This window comes from Helicoverpa armigera, chromosome 28 (genome assembly GCF_030705265.1).
Source record: "Helicoverpa armigera isolate CAAS_96S chromosome 28, ASM3070526v1, whole genome shotgun sequence".
NCBI lineage: Eukaryota > Metazoa > Arthropoda > Insecta > Lepidoptera > Noctuidae > Helicoverpa > Helicoverpa armigera.
The window spans coordinates 7,706,795-7,734,096 of NC_087147.1; the positions used below are offsets into that span (position 1 = coordinate 7,706,795).

The 27,302-nt window shown below is 36.2% G+C and overlaps 3 protein-coding genes and 1 long non-coding RNA gene across 26 annotated transcripts in view; 3 read left to right on the forward strand and 1 right to left on the reverse strand.

Moving 5' to 3' along the window:
- The window catches only part of Nrm (neuromusculin), a 423,138-nt gene that overhangs the window by 323,703 nt on the left and 72,133 nt on the right, over positions 1 to 27,302 (reverse strand). The window lies entirely within an intron of this gene.
- On the forward strand, positions 7,792 to 10,818 carry LOC135119051 (uncharacterized). The gene is made up of 4 exons (XR_010277949.1): positions 7,792 to 7,869; positions 8,336 to 8,443; positions 8,950 to 9,114; positions 9,486 to 10,818. It is a non-coding gene; the product is annotated as an uncharacterized LOC135119051 (long non-coding RNA).
- LOC110377851 (ecdysone oxidase) lies at positions 10,982 to 14,992 on the forward strand. Its single transcript, XM_064042414.1, has 4 exons — positions 10,982 to 11,023; positions 11,928 to 12,045; positions 12,483 to 12,616; positions 12,941 to 14,992. Exons 2-4 carry the CDS (start codon positions 11,931 to 11,933, stop codon positions 14,426 to 14,428), a joined length of 1,737 nt encoding a protein of 578 aa, XP_063898484.1. The 5' UTR covers positions 10,982 to 11,023; positions 11,928 to 11,930; the 3' UTR covers positions 14,429 to 14,992.
- LOC135119038 (ecdysone oxidase-like) lies at positions 15,439 to 18,175 on the forward strand. Its single transcript, XM_064042413.1, has 4 exons — positions 15,439 to 15,531; positions 15,881 to 15,997; positions 16,312 to 16,445; positions 16,523 to 18,175. The coding sequence occupies exons 2-4, from the start codon at positions 15,883 to 15,885 to the stop codon at positions 18,014 to 18,016; spliced, it is 1,743 nt and encodes a 580-aa protein (XP_063898483.1). The 5' UTR covers positions 15,439 to 15,531; positions 15,881 to 15,882; the 3' UTR covers positions 18,017 to 18,175.

Genomic DNA, 27,302 nt, shown 5'->3' on the forward strand with positions numbered 1-27,302 from the left:
AATAAAAATAAAATAAAATAAAATAAAATCTATTAGTGCAAGATAGTCAAATCTAGAAATAATGTGTTGTATATGTTATGGACCATGTGATTAATTCGGGCATTATTTATAATGCCCGAGCATTATGAATAATGTCTAGCTTTATCGGGCCAAGTGATTAATAACTATCTTAACTTCATTATTTATCACATTGCACGGGCATTATTATATTGCTACATGATCGTTGGGCAATTTGATAATAAAGCTATATTTTATGCGTTGCGAGGGTGGCAGTTGTTCTAATAAATAAATCCTGTTACTTGCAACATATTTTATGATTATTGTTTTAAATTATATGTTCTATTTTAATGGGAAATTATAATATTTTTCTTGGCTCGTTTTTTTTTTATGGTAGAATTTAATTTGGATTCAAAACATTGTATTAAAAACTGAACTTAGTGACGAAAACGAATCGCTGCAAAACCGACTCCACGTAGTCTTGTCTGCCCTACCCCTAGAGTGCAATTCAAAACCGCGTAGGCTCGGAGGAGCGAGGCGGCCTGCGAGCTGAGGCGCAGGTAGTTGAAGCGCTCGCCGCCGCGGCTGAGGCTGGCCGGCGGAGCCGGCCAGCAAGCCGAAGCTGCGGTGGTGAGCGTGAAAACCATCTGCGACGATAAGCTCGCATGGGACCGCCGGAGCCGTGACAGAAGCCATGCTTGCTGCATGTTGCATGCTTACTTCTATGCTCTGTCAATTGATATGGGATGTGTTATATTTAGTTTATTTTAAGTTAAATGTCAATAACAATAAAAAAATGAAATTAAATATGTTTGTATTACTTTGCCCAAAAGGTCACGGGCAATATGTATAGTGCCCGGTCAATTTGATTGTTTGAATAATTATTATCAAATTGCACTCTCATATTGGGCATTATTCATAATGACCGGGCATTATGTATACTGCCCAATTTATCACTTGGTCCATAACATATATATCATGTTCTAATAGCTACATGGCCCGTGGCTATCTATACTAATAATAGCCGACGAGTTTGTTTGTTTTGCTTGAACGTGCTAATCTCAGGAACTACTAGTCCGATTTGAAAAATTCTTTAGTGTTGGATAGGTAACCCATTTATTAAGGAATGCAACTTTTTATCTGGGTTCGTGCAGAGGTTCCCACGAGATGCTGGTGACACCACTGGTAGAAGCTAGTTACAATATAAAGATCTACCTACGTCCTGAGATAGGTCATCATCTGGCTAGCCTTTTCAGCACTGCCTACTCAAACGGAGAACACAACATGCATACATACAAACATAGATAGAATCCTAAGCTATTGCTTTTGATGAAAAAAATAAGGTAAATAACACACATACATCAATGTTATATTGATTAAATTACGGACAACTGTCATAACTCACATATTACTGCCGGATCGAGTTTTAATTTGAACGCGGGATTTTCACCTGTTTCTGTTCAACAATTTATTTTTTTGATGTTTTATTGTTACCTGTAACAAACAAAAATACATCTGTAAGTAAAAATATACATATACACAGGTATATTATTATATATCAATGTGGTAGAAACAAATTGAAACGGCTTTTGTTACATAATTACTTTAAGTTAGTACCTAGTGAATCAGATTATGGGTTGGTTGTATGAAGACTTTCTTTCTTTCTTTCTTTTTAAAAGAAGAAAAACCCCATTACTAAACGAGAATAATAAAAGAAACGTTTTAAAATAAGACTCCCACCCTTACAAAAAACTAATTGAAATCACCCGTCTTCTAAAACAAAATTATCAAAGCTATATTTTTCGCTATCGTGTCTCAAACATCAAAGCAATGTTGATACCAAATACCAGACATTCAACACGTTATAGCCACATACCCTTTATAAGGACAACAGAGTTATATATTCATCATAAGTCCACTATAACTTGACCCCTGCGTCAAAGAAATGTGGATAGAATAGCAGGTCAACTTATACTGGTGCCCCAGCGTTAGATTCTATTATGAAATTGTTAAGAAAATCGTATGAGTTTTATTCAGAATTATCTCAAGAAACATTTCCCGAGAAAATGTTTAGTAAAAGCACTTTTAAAGTAATTGGTTATTTATATTAAAGTGCGTTAGTACGGAGCTGGATGCTGTAAATTACAGTTATGAAGATGTAAGCGGAGATATTTTGTAAAAATAAGCTTTATTTTAAAGAGGTAAAATAGTGTAATAAGCGAGTTCTTTGGAATATGTAATTTTATACTGTTGTATGTTATTATGTCAATGCTTTAAACGTTTTTTCTTTAATTCGTAGAAATGTCATATTTTGGTTATTTTCAGAAACTGTAAGTGCACAACATTTGTTGGAATCTCAATTTCCAGTAAATATTTGTCTATATTTGAAACTATTTCGGAAATTCCAAATATTGCAATCTGTTGAACAATAACTTCTAATCAAAGATAACCCCGAATTAATGTCTAATTAACTGAAAATAATGAGGCAATGTGCTGAAAGATAACGTGAGGGCGGATTGTACCGTGTTAGTGTTGTGTTTCCACTTCAACATCAAAATTAGATTATTATTTAACATTAGCCTATTAAATTATTATTTATTTAAGTTAGATAAATTCCTTGCTCGGAGATGGATAGCAGCATAAAAAATATTAATTCGATTTTGCTGTAAGATTTTTAATATAGGATATATGTATAATGTACTACCCCTATGTACTACCCCTATGTACTCCTTTATGTACTACCCCTATGTACTCCATTATGTACTGCGCCTATGTACTCTATTATGTACTGCCCCTATGTACTTCATTATGTACTGCCCCTATGTACTACATTATGTACTCCATTATGTGCTGCCCCTATGTATTACATTATGTTCTCCCCCTATGTACTACACTATGTACTCCATTATGTACTGCCACTATTATTTTAATTATGTACTAGTGATGCAACGGGACTGTCTAAGTGGAACTAGAAACGGGAACAGATGTCATAAGTCTGCAGCGAACGGTAACATTTCAGCAGAAATTAAGTATTTTTTTACTAAAAAATACACTTAATTTTTCCGACAAAGTACAATCCCAAAAAAATACCACTAAATACAATCCAAGATAAATAAAACCCAATTTAAATAAAATAAAAATAAACTTAATCCAAAAAGATCCCACTAACCACAGTTTAACAGAACCGGAGATTAACCAGCAACGGTGATATCACACTACCAGTAATTAACCGCACAATAGACTGTTATGACGTCATTACTATTACGTCATACATCGTGTACATACAGCAGATAAAGAGCTTTGTGTAGTAAATCTTCTTAGAGACATACGATACCAATAAATCATTAATTTCAACATTAGTACAGGTAAGTGATGGGAACCTGTTTTGTTGAATAGTTATTACTTACTTCCTTATTGTAATATAGTAAATAAGTAATAATGCTTATAATGAGAATAACATAATATACGCTACTGTTTTTTATCCATGTTCGGGAAATAGCTTCCGCGGGACAGATGGAACCATGGATGGAAGCTAGTCAGTAATGAAATATTTTGTTTGTTACATTTTTAATGATTGGTTTCAGACCAACTTTTATAATTTTCTAAAAAAATAAAAACATATACTTTCAATAAGGGTGATCAGAATCAGCCATTAATGTTTTGTTTAAGACAACCATAAAATAATTTCCAATTATTTTAAAATAACAATTGGTAGCAACTAGTGGTAGCTGGTAGCAACTAAGTAGCAACTCTCTATATGTGTTTCGTTCAGATCAGTGAGGTGACAATGATTCATATATGTATTGAGAGTTATAAAATACCTTACCAAAGGCTGTAATTTCATACAAACATCGAAAATAAACAACAGACCACACATATGAATTAATGTTTATCAAGCTATTGAACAGACAATGCTTCGCAATGGCCGACAAAAGCTTTCATTAATTTAATTAAACTCCACTTTACAAAGCATTCCAAAAGGAAAAACTACGTGAAATTAAAAAATAAAGGTTAAAAGTCGATCTTAATAAACTTTTAATGCAGTAGAGGCTAAAAATTCAGGAATTTCTTCTAATAATATATTCCAGGCTAAAACTAACTAGGTATAACCAACTGTCCGTTTTCCCGAGGTTTTTCGTGGAAACTGCTGTCTGTAACAGGATCAAATATATAGCCTATGTTACTCGGCAAGAGTGTAGCTTTCCAACAGTGAAAGAATTTTTCAAATTGGTTTAGTATTTTCGGAGCTTTTAGGGTACAAACGAACAAAAAATGTTTTATCTTTATCATATTAAGTATAGATTAATCCAAGCTGCAAATACCTAGGTATATCAAATAACATAACCTCTTCCATCCTTTGTATAAAAACGTGTATATTTGTGTAATTTTTCCAACCTGCTCTAAAAATTACGCGGCTTGAATACTAAAGTTCGTTACTCACAATTGTGCACTTCTATTCATTTAAATGTTAATTCAACTCTTTTTCGTTTTCAAGAAATTATTTTCCAACCTGTAGGGCTCTTAGCTGCAGATTTAGAGTACTTACAGACTGCAACCTTTTAGTCGTCCGACAACTTGTTTGGTCTCATAAATCAGTATGAAGATGAATGGTAGTGCGCACATACCTAGTACGTACGAAATGGGAATCAAGATTTTCTTTTAAAATTGCCAACCACCGCACTAACTGTCTCCCGACTGCATAGTCTATAGACTATAGTGTGACTACAAACTTTTAGTCGGCCGACGGAAATGAATGGTGCACTATCATTGCAATATTGCACATTACAAAGACCAGGTATTTATACCAGCCGGTATCAGACCGACTGAAAACTTTGATGGGAATCAAGATTTTCTTCAAAAACAAAAGTGCTTACCATCGAGTCAACTGTCGTACGACTATTTAGTCTGCGGTTTGCATTTTTTCGCAATTCAACTCTTTTCGTTTTGAAGAAATTATTTTCCAACCTGTAGGGCCCTTAGAGGCAGATTTAAACGCGTTTTTAAATTCTTTATTTTTAAGCAAAGGTTGATGCAGTCCCAAGTTAAATTGCTTAGAATTACTTTAAGAGTTTTGTAAAGACTACGAGCTATTCTTTTTTCGATAAGAAAATGGTTCAAAAAACTACTTAAGACTGAATAGAGTTTTTTTATTCTGAAGTTTTTCTTTCATTATAGTTAAGAAGTGCATTGTATTATGTTTGTGAGAATTTTGTTAGCTTTTGTAACTTTCCAAGGCAGGGACAACTTAGTCATTTCGTTATTACTTTCTATAGAAACCGGTTTTTAGGACCCACTAATGAAATTGTTGTGTGTTTTTTACTTATTCATATGTATTTAAATACAGTACCGTACATGCTACTCAATAAAGGAGAACGCAAAAGTTTTTAACTTTGCCTTTGAGAATCAAATCGTCTTATAAGATAAAAGAACAGTACTCCTTTTATTACAAACACAGAAATAAAACAGTTTAAGAATAACACAATAAATAAACACAAAATCTTCTTACCGTCTCCATTTAAAACCTTTTTCAAAGAGTTCCTTTAATCACCAATAAAGGATACAGATAAAAAATAAGCGATTTTCCGTACAGGTACAGATTACAATAAATTATTCTGGAATACTCGCTGGCAAAGCAAATGGCGGGCCATTTTGTCGCAAACGACTCTCGATACAAAATCAATGACTTCTTACAGACGCTCTGACGATTTCGTTTCCTAAGCTTGCCTTGGTGTAATTTGTAAGAGAATGATAATTTTTTGGGGGTTTTCGATAAAGGCTGAAATCTGGTTGATATTTTAAGAAAGCTGATAGTTACTGTTTTTGTGAATTTGCTGTTTCAAATGCGTTTTAAAGGAGGGTGTAGCTTCACAACAGTGAAATAATTTGACAAATCGTTTCAGTAGTTTCAGAGCCTTTAGGGAAGAAACCAGCAAAATATTTATCCCCTTTATATTTAAAGTCATCTCATCGAGAAAATCAATTCTATTACCCATAATTACCTTTTTCCATGTCTCTAATAATTTCAAACTTGGGCCACTCAAAATAAATGAACATCATTCAAAAAGCCCTTTTATGTTCAAATAAATCGGTTTTACTGTATTTATAACATTGGTTCCGTACCTTCTGATCACAATTGGTCCTTTATGTAAAAATACGCCCTGTATAATGAGATAGTATCACGGAGGAATGAAATATAGCGGAGATGCCATAAGACAGGTAAGTCGGGCTTGTAGGTCAAGTAACACACGGTAGCCGTGACTAAAACGATCAGTTAGGTACTACAAAATTAACGTAACGTTCGGGTGGGATGGGTATTAATTGATTGGGGAATTGGTTTAAAAAAATGTGTGAGTTCCAAAGATGGTGTATGTATTCCTCACCCCCGAACACCAGCATTATTTTGCGCTACATTCTTAGACTTTGCGTTATGAGATCTCCGCTAGTGATTTTGTTCTCCATGTATAGTAAGTATGCAAATGGAGTTTCAGATATGATCGGAATGTTTTAATACAAGTAATTCGGTTTGCGCGCACGATGTATGAATATCTATGGCTTATTATTGTTTTGTTTGTTTAATTTATATTTTATTCTTGCTTGATATTTGTTGTAAATAATATTTAAAATCAAACTTGTGTTTACCATTTTCGTCTGGAATTAAATCAACGTTGAATTAAAATGTTTGTTAGTATTCAAAAATATTGTATCTACTCATTATTTATTTAAACAACGAACAAATATTGAAATGAAGAAATCAAAAATTGAAGTTATGAATATTCATAATTTTCCAGTGAATGAAAGAAATTAAACAAATAAGTGTAAATTACGTACAAATATTTATTTTCAGAATGTAAATTGTAATTACAAACCAGACTATGTAAACAATGTGGTATTTAAAGAAATTATTACACTTATTTCGAAAAGCAAACATATAGGGAAACAGTTGTGATTTTTGCTGTAATTTTCTATTGATTCTCTTAATATTTAACTACTTCATTTGAGGCAGAAAAAACCTTAATGATGTATTGTGGCTTACAATAACATTATTTATTGCGAGCATCTAGCATATGCGTAGCTTGGTACATCTTTGGCAGTTGTTACGGGTGGTCATAAATCAGAAAGTGACAACTAGTCCTACCAAGGGGTATTAGGTTGCCCGGGTTGAGGTCAGACCGGCAGTCGCTCCTTGTAAAGCACTGGTTCTCAGCTGAAGCAGCATCCGGTTATACAGGAAGCCAATCCCAAAATAGTTGGGAAAAAGCTAGGCAGATGAAAATTTGGGTAGCTGGATACTTTTGCAAGAAGTTGTAGTCTGTATGGGAAATTGGCCTATCAGTACCAAAGCCTGTCAGGGGCTATTTCTTAAACGATGGGTGTATGAACGCGCTAACCTTAAGAACTCAAGATAGCCAATTTATCGAAGAAATCTATTGAACTTCTTATCCGGACGCGCGGAGTAGTTTCAACGGAACACGGGCGAAACATATAATAATCACAATATTTCAATAATATATTGGCCAGTTGTCAATCCATATGTGCACGTGTTTTGTACAAATATGTTAAGTATATAAAAAACATCCTTATTTGATTGTGAGTTTTCAAGGATATTTCAATACACATATTTTTAATAAAATAAAATATTATTAAAATTAATGCGAACCTTGTATTCCACACTTGACACAATTTTTTGGACAAAATAAATAATTTTTCAAAGCTATTTTGCATCAATTTTTATTTTACCAAATGAATAAATTACATAAATGTAAAAAGGCGTCTGGTGTTAATTTTATGAATATTTTCAGTACATCTGTTTGTTCAGTATAAATACCTGATGTGGAATATTTGGCTACCAGTCGGCGGAAAATTCCTTAATAGGTAAGTTACAGGCCTCTTATATTTCTGTTCTGATAATAGGATTAACTTAGTTGTTATTGTTTTGTTGTTTTGAAAAATATAATTTTTTTCCCCTATTTATATTATGTTGTTTTCCATATTTTATTGTAATATTATTAACACGCTTTCATGAGGTTGATTTGAGGTAACTTTGTAATTTAACCATCTTCCAAGGATCTTAGGCTCATGAAAATTGTCAGCTGTGTGTAGTTTTGATGACAATATGATACTGACGAACTGACCTGATAATGGAGCCAAAAATATTGTGAAGTAGAACTTCATGATAAAAAAGATAAACAATACATTTTCCTTGGAGACAGACCAAAATTTAGTATATTATTATTTATTTCTTTAGTTGTAATTCCACAAATGTACCTACTTAAAGACACAATTAAGTTTATTTTAACCCGAAACAATAGTTATTTTAATGGTTCCGTTTACTTAACAGACATGGTTGTTCGGAATGCATCACTGCCCACTAAAGGGAAAGTTAAGTTCATGATAATATTGACTTTCTGGAACTAAGTTACGTACAGTTCTAAGTACATACGGACCGGTAAGTTGAACTTAAGTTAAAGAAACCTACCCATATGTGTTATCTTGGACTTTTTTTAAAGTTACGTTTACTTGGGTGCAGCCAGTATGTGGTCATACGATATCCAACTGGTATATTAGTAGTAATTAATATTTTTTTTTGCTTAATTAATAACTAGAGTCTCTCTTGATATCGTGGAAGCGTGAAATCCGAAAGCTGGCTAGATACCTATCAGTTAAAAATATGTAACTAGGCAATAATCTTTGTTAAAAAAATTACCCTTTTTGTCAAATTCCGAATAGAACTTGTTAACAACTGTTGAATACCTATCTTCCATAATTTATTGTTTTTTTACTCACACACCCAGTGTAACTATCCCAACATCTCACCTAGGCGTTTGAGCTATAGAGGTGTCAAAATCATCAGAATCAATATACGTATGCACAGATTCAATAACCAAAAACATGATCTTCTTTCTTCCTCAGTCATAAAACAACAAAACTTAACAAAATGTATTCACATTACAGATTAGAGCTGAATAACTTCTGTCAAACTTACAACATAAATAAGTTTGAAGGGCGGTGACTACTTCATATACATATCACGAATATCATAGTCACGAATAAGCCTCAGAAGATTATCAGAAGCACATCAGTGGATGTTATCAACAATGGCAAATATGGCCTGTAAATGTAAGTTATCAGCATTTCCTATAACTGAAGGAACACAAATCTTTAAATAACTTTTTCTAATTATGCATGTAATGTGTATCCTTTGTTGGAGTTCCTTTTGATAAAAAATAAAACAAAATAAATAAGTATGAATTTTCACCTACTACAGTACTGCTTTTCCGCGCCTTCTGTCAGCTGGCAATAAACTCAAAACTATTGCATGGATTTTGGACTTACTAAGACCGGCTGTCGTCTTAATTTTGAAGTATACATACAAAACCCAAGTGAAGCAGTATTGAGCACGTCAAAATAACTAATTATTTTAACTGAATGTTTTTATGTTCTCATAATTATCAGATCCATACTAATAAACTATTTAAATGTATTTTCAGATCTGCTGACGCGTCGGTCCGTCAATCGTCACAGGACGGCATCACGGCACGAACCCTCAGGTGGGCTGGCTTCGGTCTGCTATGTGGTCTAGTAGACCATAATCTTCTAGCAGTCAGAGAAAAAACGATTCGTTTTGTTTACGGATGGTAGATGTTGGAAATAAGCCTCATAGAATTAAAATTGCCCACTAGCGGATTTTCCACTCAGTTTTGCCATGTGGATCATACGTGCGTCGATAAATAGGTACTTGATTATGGGGTGATATATTCATATTAAACAAAAACCCCTTAATTGTAAAAAAAATACTTGATCAACAACTATTTAATGAACGTATCGTAGGTATGTAGAAAAACCGCATACAGTTGTCGAAAATAGTTCATGTGACAGCGCTACTTTTTTACAACGCAAACCGAATCGTTTCTTGTGTATAGGTATCTACCTATTCGGATTCTGATCTTCGAGTATACCAGTAGACTATGTCAGCCGTTAGTGCCGTGCACCACATAATACACGTTTAAACTTTCTTGACTCCTTGAAAGACTTTTTAATCTTTGTGCTGGGTTTGTTTACCTATGTATTTCAAAAACATATGTAGATACACAATATTTAGATAATCCGTACTGATTTCGAAAGCTTGTTTGCATATTAAGATGAGCAGTTAGGAATGAGCAATTTTTTTATAAGTTTGGTTTTGTAAGTTTGGCTCGACATTTATTACAATGAGAATCGAACCCGCAACCTGCCACATGGCAGATAAATGTACTAAATAGTTCGCCTTTTAGTGGTCTTGGTATATCATTATTTTTTAGTCTATTTCAGTCTAAACATAAATGTGAAATTATTGCTCTGTAATAAGTATACTTAGTTAATTCATTAATTTTAAGTCGGATGACAGGCAGTTTTAATTCAGTAATGACGTTACTGCAAAATACACAAAGTTGTTGTTACAGTTGCAGCAATAAAACATTTTAATGCAAATAGTAGCAAAATTTTCCATGTTTTTTACACTTTAATTCGAATTTGGTAACGTCAGGTTAATTGACAGTATAAATGTATTAAAGACTCTGTTTTATTTTCATGAGCTATGAAGTTTTTTCTCAATGCCATTCTAAGACATTATTGAAAACTTTGAGAATGCTTATCATCCAATTTGTGGATTCCGCTGTGTATAAAATAAATATGAATTTAATTACCTACATAGTGAATGTATAAAATAATATAGTGAAAATGAAACTTCTATGTCCTGTTAATAAAAATAAACTCTTACACCTTATCATCTTCTATTCATTTTTGTTTTCGAAAAAATATTTACCAGATTTGACTGTAATTTAGCAGACATTTAATAAGAGATTAAACTTTCCAACCAGATATTTACATTAAATTATGTTCACACAATTATATAGGTATACATTTTTATTTTTAAGTATTTGTCCATACGACTCCTTTCTCCTCTCTTTCAAAAATTGGTATAAAAAGATGTTGAAAAACAGATAAACAGTCCACATGTTTTCTCTTCAATTGAAAGTGAAATAGTTCGGTAAGTCTCTTAATTACTTTGTATTAATTATTTTTCTTAATGTTCATTATTTCTTTGTCTAAAGTCTAGCACTTACATTAGGCCAAGAAAATAATTTCAGTTCTTAGTAATTGTTCTTCGCGGTCTCATTAAGAAAGTTGAATTAAAAACAATTGTTAGATTGTTAATTCACATTTAATTCAGAACTTTGCAGATAAATCGCAGAAAGTCTGTTTCATTTACTATTAATTCAGAGAAAATAGCAGCTTTAAAATAGAAAGCTCGCTTTGATTTAGACGATAAGAGTATCAAAGTCAACCAAAATTATTTGTAATTGATGAGAACTTACTCAAAATATTATTAACGATATTAAATAATATCGTCACTAAAATAATATAAAATTATGATAATGTTAATAATGAATAATGTTGAATATAATTTTAGAAGGTTATGAAAAAAATATTTAGGCTTTTTAGCTTCAAGTGTCTACAGCTAATACATATAGAGATATTAAGTGCGTCGTTAGTAATTTTATATTCTCGATCATCATTTATTCAAGACTTAAAGTAATTGGTCGACTGTTTAGACTGGCCGAGAAATGACCCGATAGTCAGCACATTTTTATTTTAAAGAAAATCTTGATGTAATGTACGCCATTATTGTCACATGCATTAGGCCATAAACTAAAAAAAATAGTTAGTTTAGTAGAGTAATCGAATGTTAAATGTTTGTGATGTGGCAGTACTTTTTAAAGTAAATAAATAAAATCACACTTTTCAGTTGGTCTGATACCTGATCTTTATAATGTGCATACTACCATTCATCTTCACACTAATTTATGAGCCCAAACAAACTATCGGCCGACTAGAAGTTAGTGAGTATACAAGCATAATATGCTGTACATACTATATACATGCTGTTTCAGGATATGTCAGCATCAGCGTCAATCCTGTCTGACATCCAGACGGTGCAGTTGGCGCTCCAAGTGGTCTCGACCTTGCAGCTGACTACATGGAGGTTTCCAACAGCTTGCAGCCCAAGTAGTGAGTGATTTAGACTTTTGTTTAATACATCACAAGTACAGATTTTCAATGCACCTTTTTCTAACAATATTAAAGTACTTAATGTTCTTTTTATCTGGATGTGTGATGTAGCTCTCAGAACATGGGCAGAATCGCGCGAAACAGTGTATGTATTTCATGGAGGATTGATCAAATCTAATACGTCTTGTAGCAAAAAAAAAAACCTTTTAGGTATAAGGCATTATTCCTATACACAAATGTCTTCAGAAATTTGTTAAAACCGAAGAGTTAGTTCAGCTCATGTAAACAGTAACATCTTGTGTTATATTGTTTCAAATAAGTCCTTCACAGCTGACAATATTTTACACTTGAGAGTGAACGATTGAAGTCTACCTTTATTTGGTGACCTTTCTTTATACAAAACAGCTGTTAACTTGTTTTCTCTGAATATATTACAGATGGCAGTGCCTTTGACTTCATAGTAGTGGGCGCGGGGTCTGCAGGATCAGTCCTGGCAAACAGATTATCAGCTAACAGTGACGTCAGCGTTCTACTGTTAGAAGCTGGTGGACCACCACCACTAGAATCTCAGGTAACTACGAACATTCTAGAACATCTGAACAATTGCCTAACGTTGCTATTGAAATTCCAACTTTATTACCCTAGGTTAAGATACACTTTTAATTGCTGCTTTCCTTTCCACATTTTCATGAAATACTTCCAAAACTATTATCAGCAACTGGGAATGCATATGCTGAACTGGATCTATCATATCTATAGTTTGTAATTCTTCCGTCTTTGTGTTCATCTCATAGTGCCAGTAAATATTATACATTTTTGCTTTCTTCTAATTTCTTCATGCAAAAGTGTTATTGAGCATCTACCCCAAGTAATGGACTTCTTCTTTTTTTTACAGCTGGCTGGACTATTCCCTATCATACCAAGTACTCCTTACGACTACAACTTAACGTCAGTGAACGACAACTACACGGCACAGAACTTACAAGGTCACCACGTTGGTCTCACGCAAGGCAAGATGCTAGGAGGCAGTAGTTCTCTTAACCATCTGATCTACGTTCAAGGTCATCCACATGACTTCAACCAATGGGCGAAGATACTAAACGATCCCCTCTGGAACTTCAATAACTTAGAACAATACTTCAAAAATGTAGAGAACTTGGTTGATAAAGAATTACTAGCAACACTATCTAAGGATAAACATGGAACTAAGGGACCCGTTAAAATAGCAAGAGACTCGAGCCCTGATAACCAAAATATCTTGGCTGCTTTTGAAGAATTAGGGCATCAAATTTTCGATGATTTAAGTGCGCCAAATTTGCTTGGATATACCGAACCTTTATACAACAATGTTGATGGCCTTCGTCAAAGCACTGCAGTCACGTACCTCAGTGAAGCAAAAGCACGTAAAAACTTATGCGTAGCTACATATAAAACGGCAACTAAAATTATAATAGAAAACAAAAAGGCCATCGGTGTTCAGGTTATTGATTCAAATGGTGATAGCCAAGTATTTTTTGCGAATAAAGAAGTCATAGTGTCTGCAGGTGCATTCAACAGTCCCAAACTTCTGATGTCATCTGGTATTGGGCCTCAAGATCATCTTAACTCTCTAGGTATTGATGTGGTTACTAATCTTCCTGTAGGAAAGAACTTGCAGGATCATCCAACAACAATCCTGCTTTATCAGATGGAAAATAACACATCACCTCTCCCAGCTGCCAATCCTTCTCAATTGCCTCCCATGACAGTTGGTCATGTAGCTCTGAACTCTCAAACTTATCCAGATTATCAAGCTATAACTCTTTTATTCCCTCACGATTCAGATGCATTAATCCAACTATGTTCAAACGTGTTTAAATTCTCAAATGATTTTTGCGACGCAGCATACAACGCAAATATTGGCAGGAGTGTTTTGTTCGTCATTATTGATCTGTTAATGCCAAAATCACGAGGAGAAGTGTTATTAGCTAGTGATAATCCAAAAGATGATCCTTTGGTATATACTAGAACTTACAACGAAACAGAAGATTTGAGATTAATGGCAAAAAGTTTAGAAGACTTCAATAGAGTGTTGGAGACGACATACTTTAACAGTATTGATGCTAAACTGGTTGATACTGGATATTGCAAAGATGTACCTGCCGATGATTTTTGGAAATGTTATGCAGTAGCTACGTCTTCTAGTCTTTGGCACTACGTAGGAACTTGTGCGATGGGTTCTGTGCTTGACAGTAGGTTGAAAGTAAAGGGGGTAGATGGTCTAAGGGTAGTAGATTCTTCGACTTTCCCAACAGAAGTGAGTGCTAACCCTAATGCTGCGGTGATGATGGTGGCTGAAAGAGCTGCTGACTTTATTCTCGATGCATGGAATATATGTGTTTAATGGAAAATTCTAGAATATGGTTACGTTCAACAAAAAAATGAGAATGATGGTAAAGGTATTCAGCTTTTAGTAAAGATTTCAGGCATGTAATTTCGACAAAAGAATAGGAATGATGCTATGGCAATTGTGTTTGGCTTTTAATAAAAATTAAACATTTTTTTTTTATTTAACACTAATAAGTTTTGTTAAGCGACATTATTATCAATATTTTAAAAGCATTGTGATAAAATTAGTAAAAAATTAAAACAAGGAAATCAATAATTTTGTTACCTTCTTACTACCTGTGTTCACAGCGGTCTCTTGCAGAAAGAAAAGAAAATAATTTGGTTGGAATTTGTTTTATACTAATGCCAATGGCATTGGTATAAACACGTGTTACATGTGTTTGTGAAATAAACAAAGAAATTGACAAAAATACTTTAAACTTAATTATGCACTATGTACAAACCGCAAATGACACATGCTTAATATAATAAATGTGAAAATAACTCTATCTGCATATGTACTGCTTTCACGGAAAAACTGAATCGATAAAAATAAAATTTGGTACGTACAGATAGTCTAAAAACGAAAACAGGACAAAGTATGCCTGTATATTTTAACAGTTAAGATTTTAACATCGACACATTTGATGTTAAATATTGTAATATCATCTGCTGTCAATAACAACTATAACAAGGTCAAAACCTATTATTACTTTATTTGCTCATAAAATTTTTAATGAAATGAAATGTTCTTTCACTCAGAAAATTTCCATCCAGCTGTTTCTACATTTGGGGAAATAAGGCAGAAGTGACTACAATCAGCAAAATCAAGAAATATAATATAAAAGGTTTTTGACATGGTCAACTCCATGGTACTCAGACAGACTCTGTTCTAAACAAAAAGTTACTGGATTTTGACCACTCATAATACCACTATCTCCCTAAAACTGAACCATTTTGTATTCCCATTAAAAATAAATTATTTTATATGTATGTGTAACTTTCTTGCCTCTTCTACCCAATCTGAATATATTTTTAAAATCATTTAGTATATAAGTCAACAACAGTTTGGGGTATTCATCTTTACTTCTGGATAAGGCACAACTTACAACTCTCTCGGTAAGTCCAAAATCAATTGTAAAAAATAATAAAATGATGGGGTGTAATTTCAAAATTTCAAATTGAGCTATAACGAGACAGCTCTTGCCATTTGTCATCTACATTATTATATTGTAGTATCTTTATGTTCGATAGATCCTACTATCCTACTAATATCATAAATGCGAAAGGTCGTTTGTTTGCAACGCTTTCACACAAATCTACTTAACCGATTATCATGAAACTTTGTGCACATTTTCTTGTTGGTACTAGAACGAATATAGGATACTTTTTATCAACACACCATGCAAGCGAAGCCTCGGGCGGAAGTTAGTTAATAATAATTTATAGACTTATATGTATTCTTCAGTGATGGCGGACGCAGCTGCAGCGATCACAACGATTCAGTCCATGCAACTAGCTCTGCAGTTGCTGCAGACTGTTACTCCAAGTGCATGGAGGTTTCCATCTCAATGTGCCATTAACAGTATGTAGTATTTTGTTTTCTTATGTATTAAGTATAGCTGCTGGCCTGGTTTCCCCATAGCATAAGGCATATGGCATGCAGAAAGAAAATGACTGATGATGATGATGATGATGATGAATAGATGATTAAAAATGACAAGCAGATTGAAGCAACGTGAAACAAATGCAATTTATTCTTAGCCAAAGCAGGGAAAGTAGCATATATATTTGATATTCCCCACGTTATCGCACAAAAAGTGGGAATTAATATAATTAAGGATTTAAGGGAGTTGTCTAATTTTACAAAAGCCTTTCTTCCTAACATAATTGTTTCAGATGGTGATACATTTGATTTCATCGTTGTGGGCGGAGGATCAGCTGGTTCCGTCATAGCTAGCAGACTTACAGAAAACAAAGATGTCAACGTTTTGCTTATTGAAGCTGGAGGATATCCTCCTTTGGAGTCAGAAGTAAGATCTTCAAAACCAGTTCTTGATAAGAGTAAATTTTGAAAGCCATATTTTCGAGCTTACTTGTTTGTTTACAGTTGCCAGCCTGGTTTACGCTTCTAGCACGCTCCAAATACGACTACAACTTCACATCAGTGAATGATGGTATAACTGCACAGAATCTTCAAGGTAACTTCGTCACCATGGTCCAAGGCAAGATGCTAGGCGGGAGCAGTGGCCTACATCACATGATGCACACCTACGGCGACCCAGAGGATTATAACAACTGGGCAAGAATCCTAAACGATACAAAGTGGTCCTTCGAATATGTTCAAAAATATTTGAAGAAAATGGAAACTTTAGTAGATAAGAAACTTCTCGCATTAGACAACGGTACATACCATGGCACGGATGGACCATTAAAGATAGCTCAAGAAAGATATGCCTCGAATATAAATTATTTGGAGGCTTTTGCTGAACTTGGGCATGATATAGTGGCAGATATAAACTCACGAGACCCTGCTCTTGGCTATGGAGAGAATCTGTTCGAGATCGCTGATGAAATACGTCAGAGCAGCGCTTTAGCATACCTAGGACGGGCTCAAAATCGCTCCAACTTATGTCTATCTCTATTCACTACTGCGACTAAGATTTTGATTAAGGACAAGGTAGCCAAAGGAGTTCAAGTGACCTCATCCACTGGAGAAACGTATGAATTGTTTGCAAAGAATGAGGTGATAGTTTCTGCTGGTGCAATAAATAGTCCGAAACTGCTCATGCTTTCAGGCATTGGACCGAAGGAACACTTAGAATCACTAGGTATCGAAGTAATATCAGATCTACCAGTTGGACAAAACTTGCAGGATCATGCGTGTGCTGCAATAGCATATCAAATGGACGTTTGTGATCCAAATCCTCCAGCTTCGAACCCTCACAAATTTCCCGTACCTTCTTTCAACGGTTATGTTTCACTCAACTCTTCAAACCCTTGGGCAGATTATGATACAATCAACTTGGAGTTCCAATGTAACTCAAGCGATCTTCTACAGTTGAGCGTTAACATGTTCAGCTACTCATACAACATCTCCCAAGCCTTTTACGATGCAAGTAAAGATAGGAAAGTATTATTCACATTGCTCGGTTTGGTCATGCCCAAATCTAGAGGCAACATTACTTTAGCCAGTACCGATCCAAAACACAATCCTGTTATTTACACAGGCATGTTTAGTAATGATGAGGATATTGATTTAATAGCTAGAGCTTTTATGGATCATAATAAGGTACTAAACACGACATTCTTTAGAGCGGTCAACGCAAGTTTAGTTGACACAGGGCTTTGCAAAGAAGCGACAAGTGACTATGATTTCTGGAAGTGCTATGCAGTATCGATGTCAGCGACGATGTGGCACTACGCTGGTACTTGCGCTATGGGAACCGTGGTAGATAGTGACTTGAGCGTGGTTGGAGTGAAGTCACTTCGTGTTGTGGATGCATCTGTGATGCCCACGTTGATTCGAGGGAAGATTTATGCTGCTGTTATGATGGTGGCTGAGTATGGTGCTGCTATCATCCGTGAAGCTTGGAATATCTAGTGGAATACATTGTTTGGTCAAGTTTATGTAAAGTTTGAAATACTCGGTTGATTTAAAACTGTCCGTACATAACTGTAACCTATTTGCCTTGTTAGTAAATGACCAATATGTGTATTGTGTTGCTTATTATTTTGTCAATAAATATTGATTCTGTTGCAATTTTATTTTATCTACTATTACTTTATGTTTCAACTATATCTGTCGTAATAAGTATTAATTTAAAGAGACGAGAGAAGAGTAAAACCTATGTTTAAAATTGTATTGCAGTATCCTATACACTACACATAGTAACTATAAGCTACTTAAAACCCCTAAGTAAATCGCTTGCACCCAAAGAACATAAAGAACCACTATTTACAAAAAAAAGAAAACACTACGAACTACATTTAAAACGCTTTAAAATGAAATAACTGTTAACGATGGAATTAGTTTTTGTTATTTTATCTTTTGTATTTTTTACCCTTTGATTTTTTGTTGTAATATTTTTAATTTCATTAAACTAATAAATTGACCAACGAGGGCGAGGCTCGTACGCATTCCGAACTCCTTGCAGTACTGGCTGCAACTAGCTGTTTACTTTTTAGTTCGTCTTTTGTTTCTGTTTTTTGAGTTGTCATCGCGCCGTCTCGCAGCGAGCCCCCCCTCGTTTTTTTCGTGACTTCTTTAACTAGTTGTTTAATTTAAGGCCGGGTTTTCCCTCTTTCCCGGTGATTACCGCAAACTATTGATACAGTCCACCTCCCACCGAGCACATCCGTTGGTCCTTCGAGCCGGATCGTTCCAGCAACTCGGATGTTTCGTACACCGCGAACTGAGAAAAAAAACATGGTGTACACGGGAAGCGCGGCGCGCCGAGAACAAGATATTGAAAAACCTACGCCTACTAATGTAAAGAAGTCCGAGGCTAGCAGAAGACCATTGGTAAAATCTCCTTCTGCGAGGTCTACAGTGAAGGCGAGGAGGGCACGATTGATACTCGAGGCGGCGGAACAAATGGCGCTTCTGAAAATGGAACTCATTGAAAAGAAGCTGGCTGCCGACCTGGCGAAGCTGGACAGCTGCGGCTCGCAGTCGTTAGCTGATGGTGAAACTGGTGAAGAGGAAAATGCGTCTCGGATCGAGGAGTGGGTGAAGATACAGCGCGTCACTAGCTGTTACGACGATGCGCTGCGCCCGGCACAACGGCAAGACGCTGTCTTGCAGCAATTGGATAACGCCGGCCCATCTCAGCTCGGGAACGTGCAACCAAACCAGAGCGGTACTGACGACGGCACTATGCACATGCAATCGGCATGTGTGCTTAAGGACCTAGCCGCCGCCACCGCAACCACCAACGCCAACCAGGCAGAAACTAAGCTGCTTAACCGACTGTCTATGCCAAAAGACTTACCGAAGTTTGACGGTGACCCGCTTGATTGGCTACAGTTTAAGCAAGCATATGAAGAGTCTTCTCAAGTCTGCAAGTTTAGCGACCGAGAAAACTTATGTGACGTCACTGCGTGCGGACAACCGCATCATCGCTTGCCGCACTACGTGCCGACCGCTACCGCCGAAGAGGTCGTCGCCCCAAGCACGGCAACACAATCTGGTAGTGAACCAATTGAAGTGGTAACTCACATTAACACCAACCACAACGAATGGTCAGTGCGGTTGAAAGTGGTTCCCGAATTTATTCACGGACCTAATGGTGCATTCCGTGCAAGTGCACTTCTTGACGAAGGCTCCAACGTCTCAATGATCAGCGCATCGTTGGCTGCGCGCGCCGGTCGCTGGCGTACACAGACCATGCGAGTTCGTGGCGCATGGGGCAAGAACGAGTTAGTGTGTGCGGCAGAACTAGTGAACTTAATCGTGTCTAACAAACTCGGTGAAAAGTTTAATATAAGTGCGCGTAGAGTCAACGAACTGAGTTTGCCTGAACAAGGGTCAGTGAACTTTAAGTGCGAGACCTATGACCACTTACGCGATATTAAGGACGATCTGTGTGTTACGTCACAAAAACCCGATGTGCTTATAGGGCAGGATAATTACCATTTATTGTTACGTTTAGAGACACTAGTAGGCAAGCCAGGCGAGCCATGCGCCACCCGCACACCATTGGGTTGGTGCCTGCACGGCAGAGTACCGGGTACTCAAACTGAGCACATAACGTTGTGTGTGTCGGTCGTCGCTACTGCCGATGTCTCCGCGACCGCCGAGCTGCATGACGACGTGCGACGCTACTTCACGCTGGAGCCAATCGGTGCTTCACCATCAAAGCATCAGCTGTCGGCTAATGACCTCGTCGACCCTACGAGTGCTACGAGCGGCGCTACGCCCGTAGCGGACAACACCAGTGCTACGCCGCTGTCGACGACGTCGCTCAAGCAAACTATTATGAAGCCGACTAAGCTAAATATAGCAGATATAGCCACACGAGAAAGCTACGATTGCTCGGTGTTACAAGATGAGTGGCTACAGGGACCTACCTTCTTGTATAAGCATTGGCCGCTAGATGTCGTTGAACCTGCGAACAAAGAGTTATTAGAATGTGTAACAGTAATTGATAACACCATAGAAACCTGTACCTTACCTGTACCTGAACCTTCACGCTTTTCTTCATGGCTACGCTTGCTACGAATAACAAGTCGAGTACTTACCTTCGTTGATAACATTATCAAGGCCATCAATAAGAGAAAACAGATAGCTTCCACCTGTAATCTGAATGATGACGTGATGGACAGGGCTGAACGCTTACTAATAAAGCACTCACAAGCTTTATCATTTGGAAGAGAGATTAAGCTACTTCAAGCGTCTATGCCACTACCTACTTCGAGTAAGCTACTTACGTTGTCTCCGTACCTAGATGAGCACGGAGTCCTGCGATGCGGAGGCCGCATCAACGCTGCTCCTGAAATAACTCCAGATGTTAAGCAACCTGTTATACTAGATGGTCGCAGTCACATTACTCAGCTGATTGTGAAGCATTATCACCAAAGAGCTTTCCACGGCCATCAGGAGATGGTGGTAAATGAGCTGAAACAGAAGTACTGGATTATACGTATTAGACCTACTGTTAAACATGTCATTTCAAAATGCATGCTGTGCAGAATCAGGCGTGCACAGCCTCGACCTCCTCGAATGGGAGACCTACCTGAGGGACGATTGGCGCATCATCAGCGTCCCTTTACCCACACTGGAGTGGACTTGTTCGGACCTATGGAAGTGACCATAGGACGCCGCCGAGAAAAAAGGTACGGCGTGTTGTTTACCTGTCTCACTGTGAGGGCTATACATGTTGAGCTCGTAGGAAGCCTTACTACCGATGACGTCATAATGGCTCTCCGACGAATGGCAGCGAGACGCGGGTGGCCGCGACACCTTTACTCGGATAATGGTACTACTAATCTGAGAGGCGCCGACAAGGAGTTGAAGAAGTGTGTCTCCGAATTGGATGAGAAACTCTTAGCTGACGGAGTACAGAGTTACAGCATGACCACTACATGGACGTTTTCCCCCCCTGCCAGCCCACATTGGGGTGGGGCATGGGAGCGACTCAACCGCTGCGTGAAAAACGCACTGATGGTCGTGCTGAAAGAGCGAGCACCTCGAGACGCTGTTCTACAAACTCTCATGACAGAGGTTGAAGTGATGGTAAATAGTCGGCCCCTCACCCATGTGAGCGTTGAGCCGAACACTGACGAGACATTAACACCCAACCATTTCCTCCTTGGCTCATCCTCAAACCTACCGACTATGGGCACCTTTGATGAGTCAGATACATTCTTGCGCAAACAGTGGAGGATTGCTCAGCAGCTGGCTGACTCATTCTGGCGACGGTGGGTGAAGGAGGTGCTGCCGGACATGCGTCCGCGAAAGAAGTGGCAGCAGGAGCAGAGGCCCTTACAAGTGGGTGACCTCGTTTTAATTGTCGATCCCGCATCCCCACGAAACGTTTGGCCACGCGGCATAATTCGAAGGGTGATGCCAGGCCAAGACGGCCGCATCAGAGTCGCCGAGGTGCAAACAAAGTCGGGCATATTGCGACGACCGGTAGCACGAGTTGTGTATATAGCTATCGGGAATGAGTGCTGACGCACTGGGGTGGGGGATGTTAACGATGGAATTAGTTTTTGTTATTTTATCTTTTGTATTTTTTACCCTTTGATTTTTTGTTGTAATATTTTTAATTTCATTAAACTAATAAATTGACCAACGAGGGCGAGGCTCGTACGCATTCCGAACTCCTTGCAGTACTGGCTGCAACTAGCTGTTTACTTTTTAGTTCGTCTTTTGTTTCTGTTTTTTGAGTTGTCATCGCGCCGTCTCGCAGCGAGCCCCCCCTCGTTTTTTTCGTGACTTCTTTAACTAGTTGTTTAATTTAAGGCCGGGTTTTCCCTCTTTCCCGGTGATTACCGCAAACTATTGATACAGTCCACCTCCCACCGAGCACAATAACAAAAGAGCAAACTCATTTATGTAGTTCAAAAACTTTATTCACTTCATTGTTTAATTAAAAGTGAGTAAAAAGAAATAAAGTAAACTACTAACGAGTGGGTACGTCTCGTTTTTGTGAAAATCTACGTGAAACCGCTTTAAGGCATAAAATAAACATGATTCTATTTTAAACACTTGTCAAACATGACCTATCATTAATGTTGGCCTTATTTTAACAGAATTATTATTGTTGTGTGGGTAGGTACCACCTACCTAGATGTAGCCTTTTTGGTTTTCAAAAACCTAGTTCATAAAATACGTATTGCTCTTACAAAGCATTAGCTAACATAAAATTGATCTAACATAAGTCGGAGATTTTTAACTCACTTTTGCACTCGTCCGATTTGGAAATTGAAAAATTTGGAAATCGATTCGTTGTCAAAAATTTTTGTATTTGTTGCTAAGATACGAAACTTGCTGACAAAGTGAAAGTCCTTTCACACTAGAGGATTTTGTCACGCATCACTCCTGAAGGTTTCTACGGCCGTGACGCGCGTTGTCGCGCAGAAACTTTGCCCGTGTAAAAGCGCCATTAGATAAGACAACGCAGAGGGCATTTTAACTCCTTCTTTTGAAAGACGTTAGGAAGAAAATACAGGTACAGTGAAAGACACTAGCTAGCATCACAATAAAAGATACAGTTAATATCAAAAGTGCAACAATTTGTCGTCAGTAAAAACAGTCGGATATGTAGGTCACAGCTACGTGTAAAACGCCTGTCAATATTTTGTGAGCACGCTCCAATTTCAGACTAAAACTGAAAATAATAGCAGAAATAAACTTCTGTTAGTTTATCTGTTGCGATGCGAATCATGCAGGCGTTTATTACAATTGTAAAAAAGTGCAGAACTGAAAAATGGTTATATTTTGTGACTAGTTGTTCAACGCGCTTTCGCTCATGTCCCAGGGAGAACCACTACCCGCAAGCACTTAAATAGTGGTCTATGTCCTTTTTCAGGCTCTAGACTAGCTGGGAACCGAATTTCATCTAAATCAGTTCAGCAGTTTTGAAGAAGGGTGAGAAAATATTTGACATTCGTTTTTAAGAAAGATATACCGTAAGGGGTACTTTTCCAAAGGTTTGCAATTGATATTATATGCAAAGGACTTTGGCTCATTAAACAATAAATTAAATTCTATTTGCGATAATACAGGTGTATTCGTGTAACTGTATAAATGAATTATTCCTACAATATTTAACAGTACAATGTCTTAAACCAGTTTTAGCACAAAGAGTCGTCTGTGTTACCTACAAACTATAAAAATATATCTTCCTAATACAAAACAAACTATATATATTTTTTAATTGTCACATTGTCTACTTACATATAATACATATGTACTTGGAAAGAAATTTTCTTCGATTTTGTTGAAGACGACGTTTATTCTTTTGTTCTGTGATACTAAAAAACTGTTTCAATATTTACTACTTACTGTCATTGTATTGTGTTTTTTTTTATGTTTTTATACATAGGTACTTAGTGAAAATTATTACGTCAGTCAGACTATGTAATCAAAACAATACTACTACCAGCATTGTATTGTCCTTCAAAAAACAAAAATTGTAAACACTTGAGTAAATAAGAGAGGAGAAACGGCAAATGTAGGTACTAAATTACCAAGTATTATTTTTTTATAAAACTATTTATAAATAATTTTTAATTTTAATTGTAAATAAAATTTCAAATATAAATTTGAGATCACAGTAAAAAAGTAAAAAAGTATTTTCACTAGTCATTAGTTCATTTTCACTGTTAAACGGCTGAGTTGAGTTTTGAGTCAATAATAAATAAAATCGGTTTGAACATTTTTAATTTATAGGAGTTACCATTATCATACAATTTTGTATTAAAAGTAATTTACCGGAAAATCTGTTAAGTACAGAAGAAAAGTAGGTTTCTATCATATCATAGCGAAAATTAATATTTTCTTGGAATGCTGCCACAAAGCCCCATTTTCCTCTTTTCTTTCGACAAAGATACAGGCTGATGTAATAATATAGGTAATTTATTTTACTTTTGTCTGCACATTAGATTTATTCAGTCATTGTGGATTACATAAGTTAAACTGAAGAAATACACATTAAAATACGAAACCCTTTGCTGTAACCAAAATAAGTACGAAAACGATTTAAAATAGCAGATATTGTTCCAAAAATATTAAAATACAATCTCATACTTAATTTGCCTTTCCCTACATTTCCTTGACTCATTTTAATATTGTACTAAATAAAACAGCCTGTAACCGCTGAAAACTAGCAAAACATAAGGTGTAAACAAACACGGCTGTATATAAAAGCGGAGTGAACCGTTATACTCACAAACTGGATAAACATACTACACGGATATCACGTAAGTACTGTTACATATTATATCTTTTTTATATAAAAATATATAAGCTAGCCTGACTTCGCATGGGAAAATCGTTTTCAGACCCTATAGGGTCTAGATCAAATTGTATACAAAACAATCAAAAAATCTAGCTGTTCAGAAGTTATGAATATCGATTTTTAACTTCCTCGTTATTTTTTTATTTATTTCTACTAAATATGCCCATGTTCCCAGAAAAACGATAGGCTATTTTTATCTGGGAAACCCCGCGCGGATTGTTCTTACGGGAAACGAGTGGAACTGTTGGTAGAAGCTAGTATTGGAGATCATAGTATTCTTCTAATTTCAAAATGTGCCTAATCAATAAATATACTCTTATTTTTTAGAAAGAAAACCGTAATCGTTTAATTATTAACTAGTACATAACTTCTACGTATTTATTCTAGGAATAATTAATAAACAAGACCAATACATTCTATTTGACATTAATATGTAGCCTCCTCGTTTACTTTGACATATAATATACCTACAAATATCGGCCATATACATAAACTACATATGTAGGTATATTATCTATCTAAATAATATAGGTTTCGACTAACATGCGGTATTACTAATATTCATTCCGTATTTGAACAAATTGTTGAATTGGATTATGATATTTGCTTGTTCATGTCATGTTGAAATTAGGTTGCATGTCATCTGGCTTTGAGTTAGTTATTTAACTTTTCATCTGTATAGTACTAACCAAAATACCACTCATTCATAATCTGTACTAACAGTAATTTAGGAATTATTTCATTTAATGGGGTTTTCTTTCTTATCGATCTCGAAATATCCAAAAACATTATGTTTCCTGATTTACTGGCACTATCCACACTTTACTTATCAAACTCCATCTGTCTTTCTATCGCGACTTAATGCTAATACTGCTGAAGCGATTTAAATGAAATTGGGTACACAGATAGTCTAGATCCTAAAACAGAACATGGGGGCATAGTTTTGGTCTGGCTGCGCGAGGTAGTTCTTTCGGAACGCCAATGGAACCACGGGGAACAGTTACTCTAACCATTTTAAACTCACTCTAGGTTCTAGAAGATTCTACGTACTGAAAGAAGACTAGAAGATTCTAGAAGCCGTGTCTATTTCAGCCACATGATACACGTCCGTCTGTCCGTCTCGCACGTGTATCATGTGGTTGAGACTGGCCGGCTGCTACCAGGCGTACAAGATTATAACGAGCTATTGGAAAACACATACCAGAATAATTTAAGGAACATGAACTACCTAAGCAGAAACATGAACAAAAATTTTCTTTTTCTACTCGGTGTTTTTTGTTTTTCTAAGTGTGATTTCTTTAGTGTGTCGAGCTGCTTTTGAAAAGTATATAATTTTGCGTAAATTCCATTTCGTACTGTACTGTGTTTGATATTTTGGGGCATATTACCAAGTAGGAAGAAGAAAGATAGGAACATTAAGATCGGGTTTCTCGAGAAAGAGTAATAATGGCGAAGATAAGAAATAATTTGAAGCGTGATCGTGGAAGTTTAGTAAGAAAAAGTTAAGTCACAGAGCTAGACACAGCAGAAATACACGCAATATCTCCAAGCTTTGACAAGAAAATTGAATATGAATCTATTCTAATCAATTTCTTTAGCAAAACTCCACTTTCCCATGAACATTAAAATACCTAATAATGTTTTACCTCATCTTTCCATACAACAGGTTTATCTTTTAGCAAAAACCTCACGTTTTGTGTCACACTCGACTGAGCTAGGTTCACTGAACCAAAATGAACCTAAGGTTATGTGGAGAGTTTAAAAACAATACCAAGAAAAATTCCCACGATTGTTTTAACACTGACAAGTTCACTATCATTGAAATTTCAACCTCAAATTAAGAACCATACAGTTCATATTTCTGTATCAGTATACCGATGGCCCATTTAAGCAATTATGGACCGTGTGACGTTTGAAATATGGGGTATATTGGCTTGAAGATAGGGTGTTAGACAAGCAGGTTACCGCGTTCTCATAAGAATTATATACTAGATTGTTAAAAAGTTGTCTCTTTGAAAAGACGAAGTAAAAATTATGTGCGGAGAAACTTTGCAGACGCCGTATGTATTAGGCTTAAGTCGGGCACCAAAGGGGTTCCTGCGGAGAGTAGCAAAAACTTTCTAGAAGGGAAATATTCAGAGAAAATCAGGAAGAGAGAATGAGATATTTTGTATAAGTTATTTTGTAAAAACATGGAAACCGAAAACTAAGTTCATCATCAGTCTTTTTTCTGTCGCACTGTAAGGTATTTCTCATACAGAAAAGGAAAGACTTTTGTTCACCACACCTTGAGTAACAAGGCGGATTGGCGATTTACAACTTGTAAGTTGAATTCCAAAGTAAATCATTTGCAGGTACTTATAAACCTCAGGACATATATGTGTATTACTACTAGAAAATGTGTTACACCTATCATCGTAA

Coding starts and splice junctions, on each gene's coding strand:
- LOC110377851 (XM_064042414.1), top strand. CDS start 11,931: ATGTCAGCATCAGCGTCAATCCTGTCTGACATCCAGACGGTGCAGTTG. Junction 12,046..12,482: donor AACAGCTTGCAGCCCAAGTA/GTGAGTGATTTA, acceptor AATATATTACAG/ATGGCAGTGCCTTTGACTTC. Junction 12,617..12,940: donor CACCACCACTAGAATCTCAG/GTAACTACGAAC, acceptor TTTTTTTTACAG/CTGGCTGGACTATTCCCTAT.
- LOC135119038 (XM_064042413.1), top strand. CDS start 15,883: ATGGCGGACGCAGCTGCAGCGATCACAACGATTCAGTCCATGCAACTA. Junction 15,998..16,311: donor ATCTCAATGTGCCATTAACA/GTATGTAGTATT, acceptor TAATTGTTTCAG/ATGGTGATACATTTGATTTC. Junction 16,446..16,522: donor ATCCTCCTTTGGAGTCAGAA/GTAAGATCTTCA, acceptor GTTTGTTTACAG/TTGCCAGCCTGGTTTACGCT.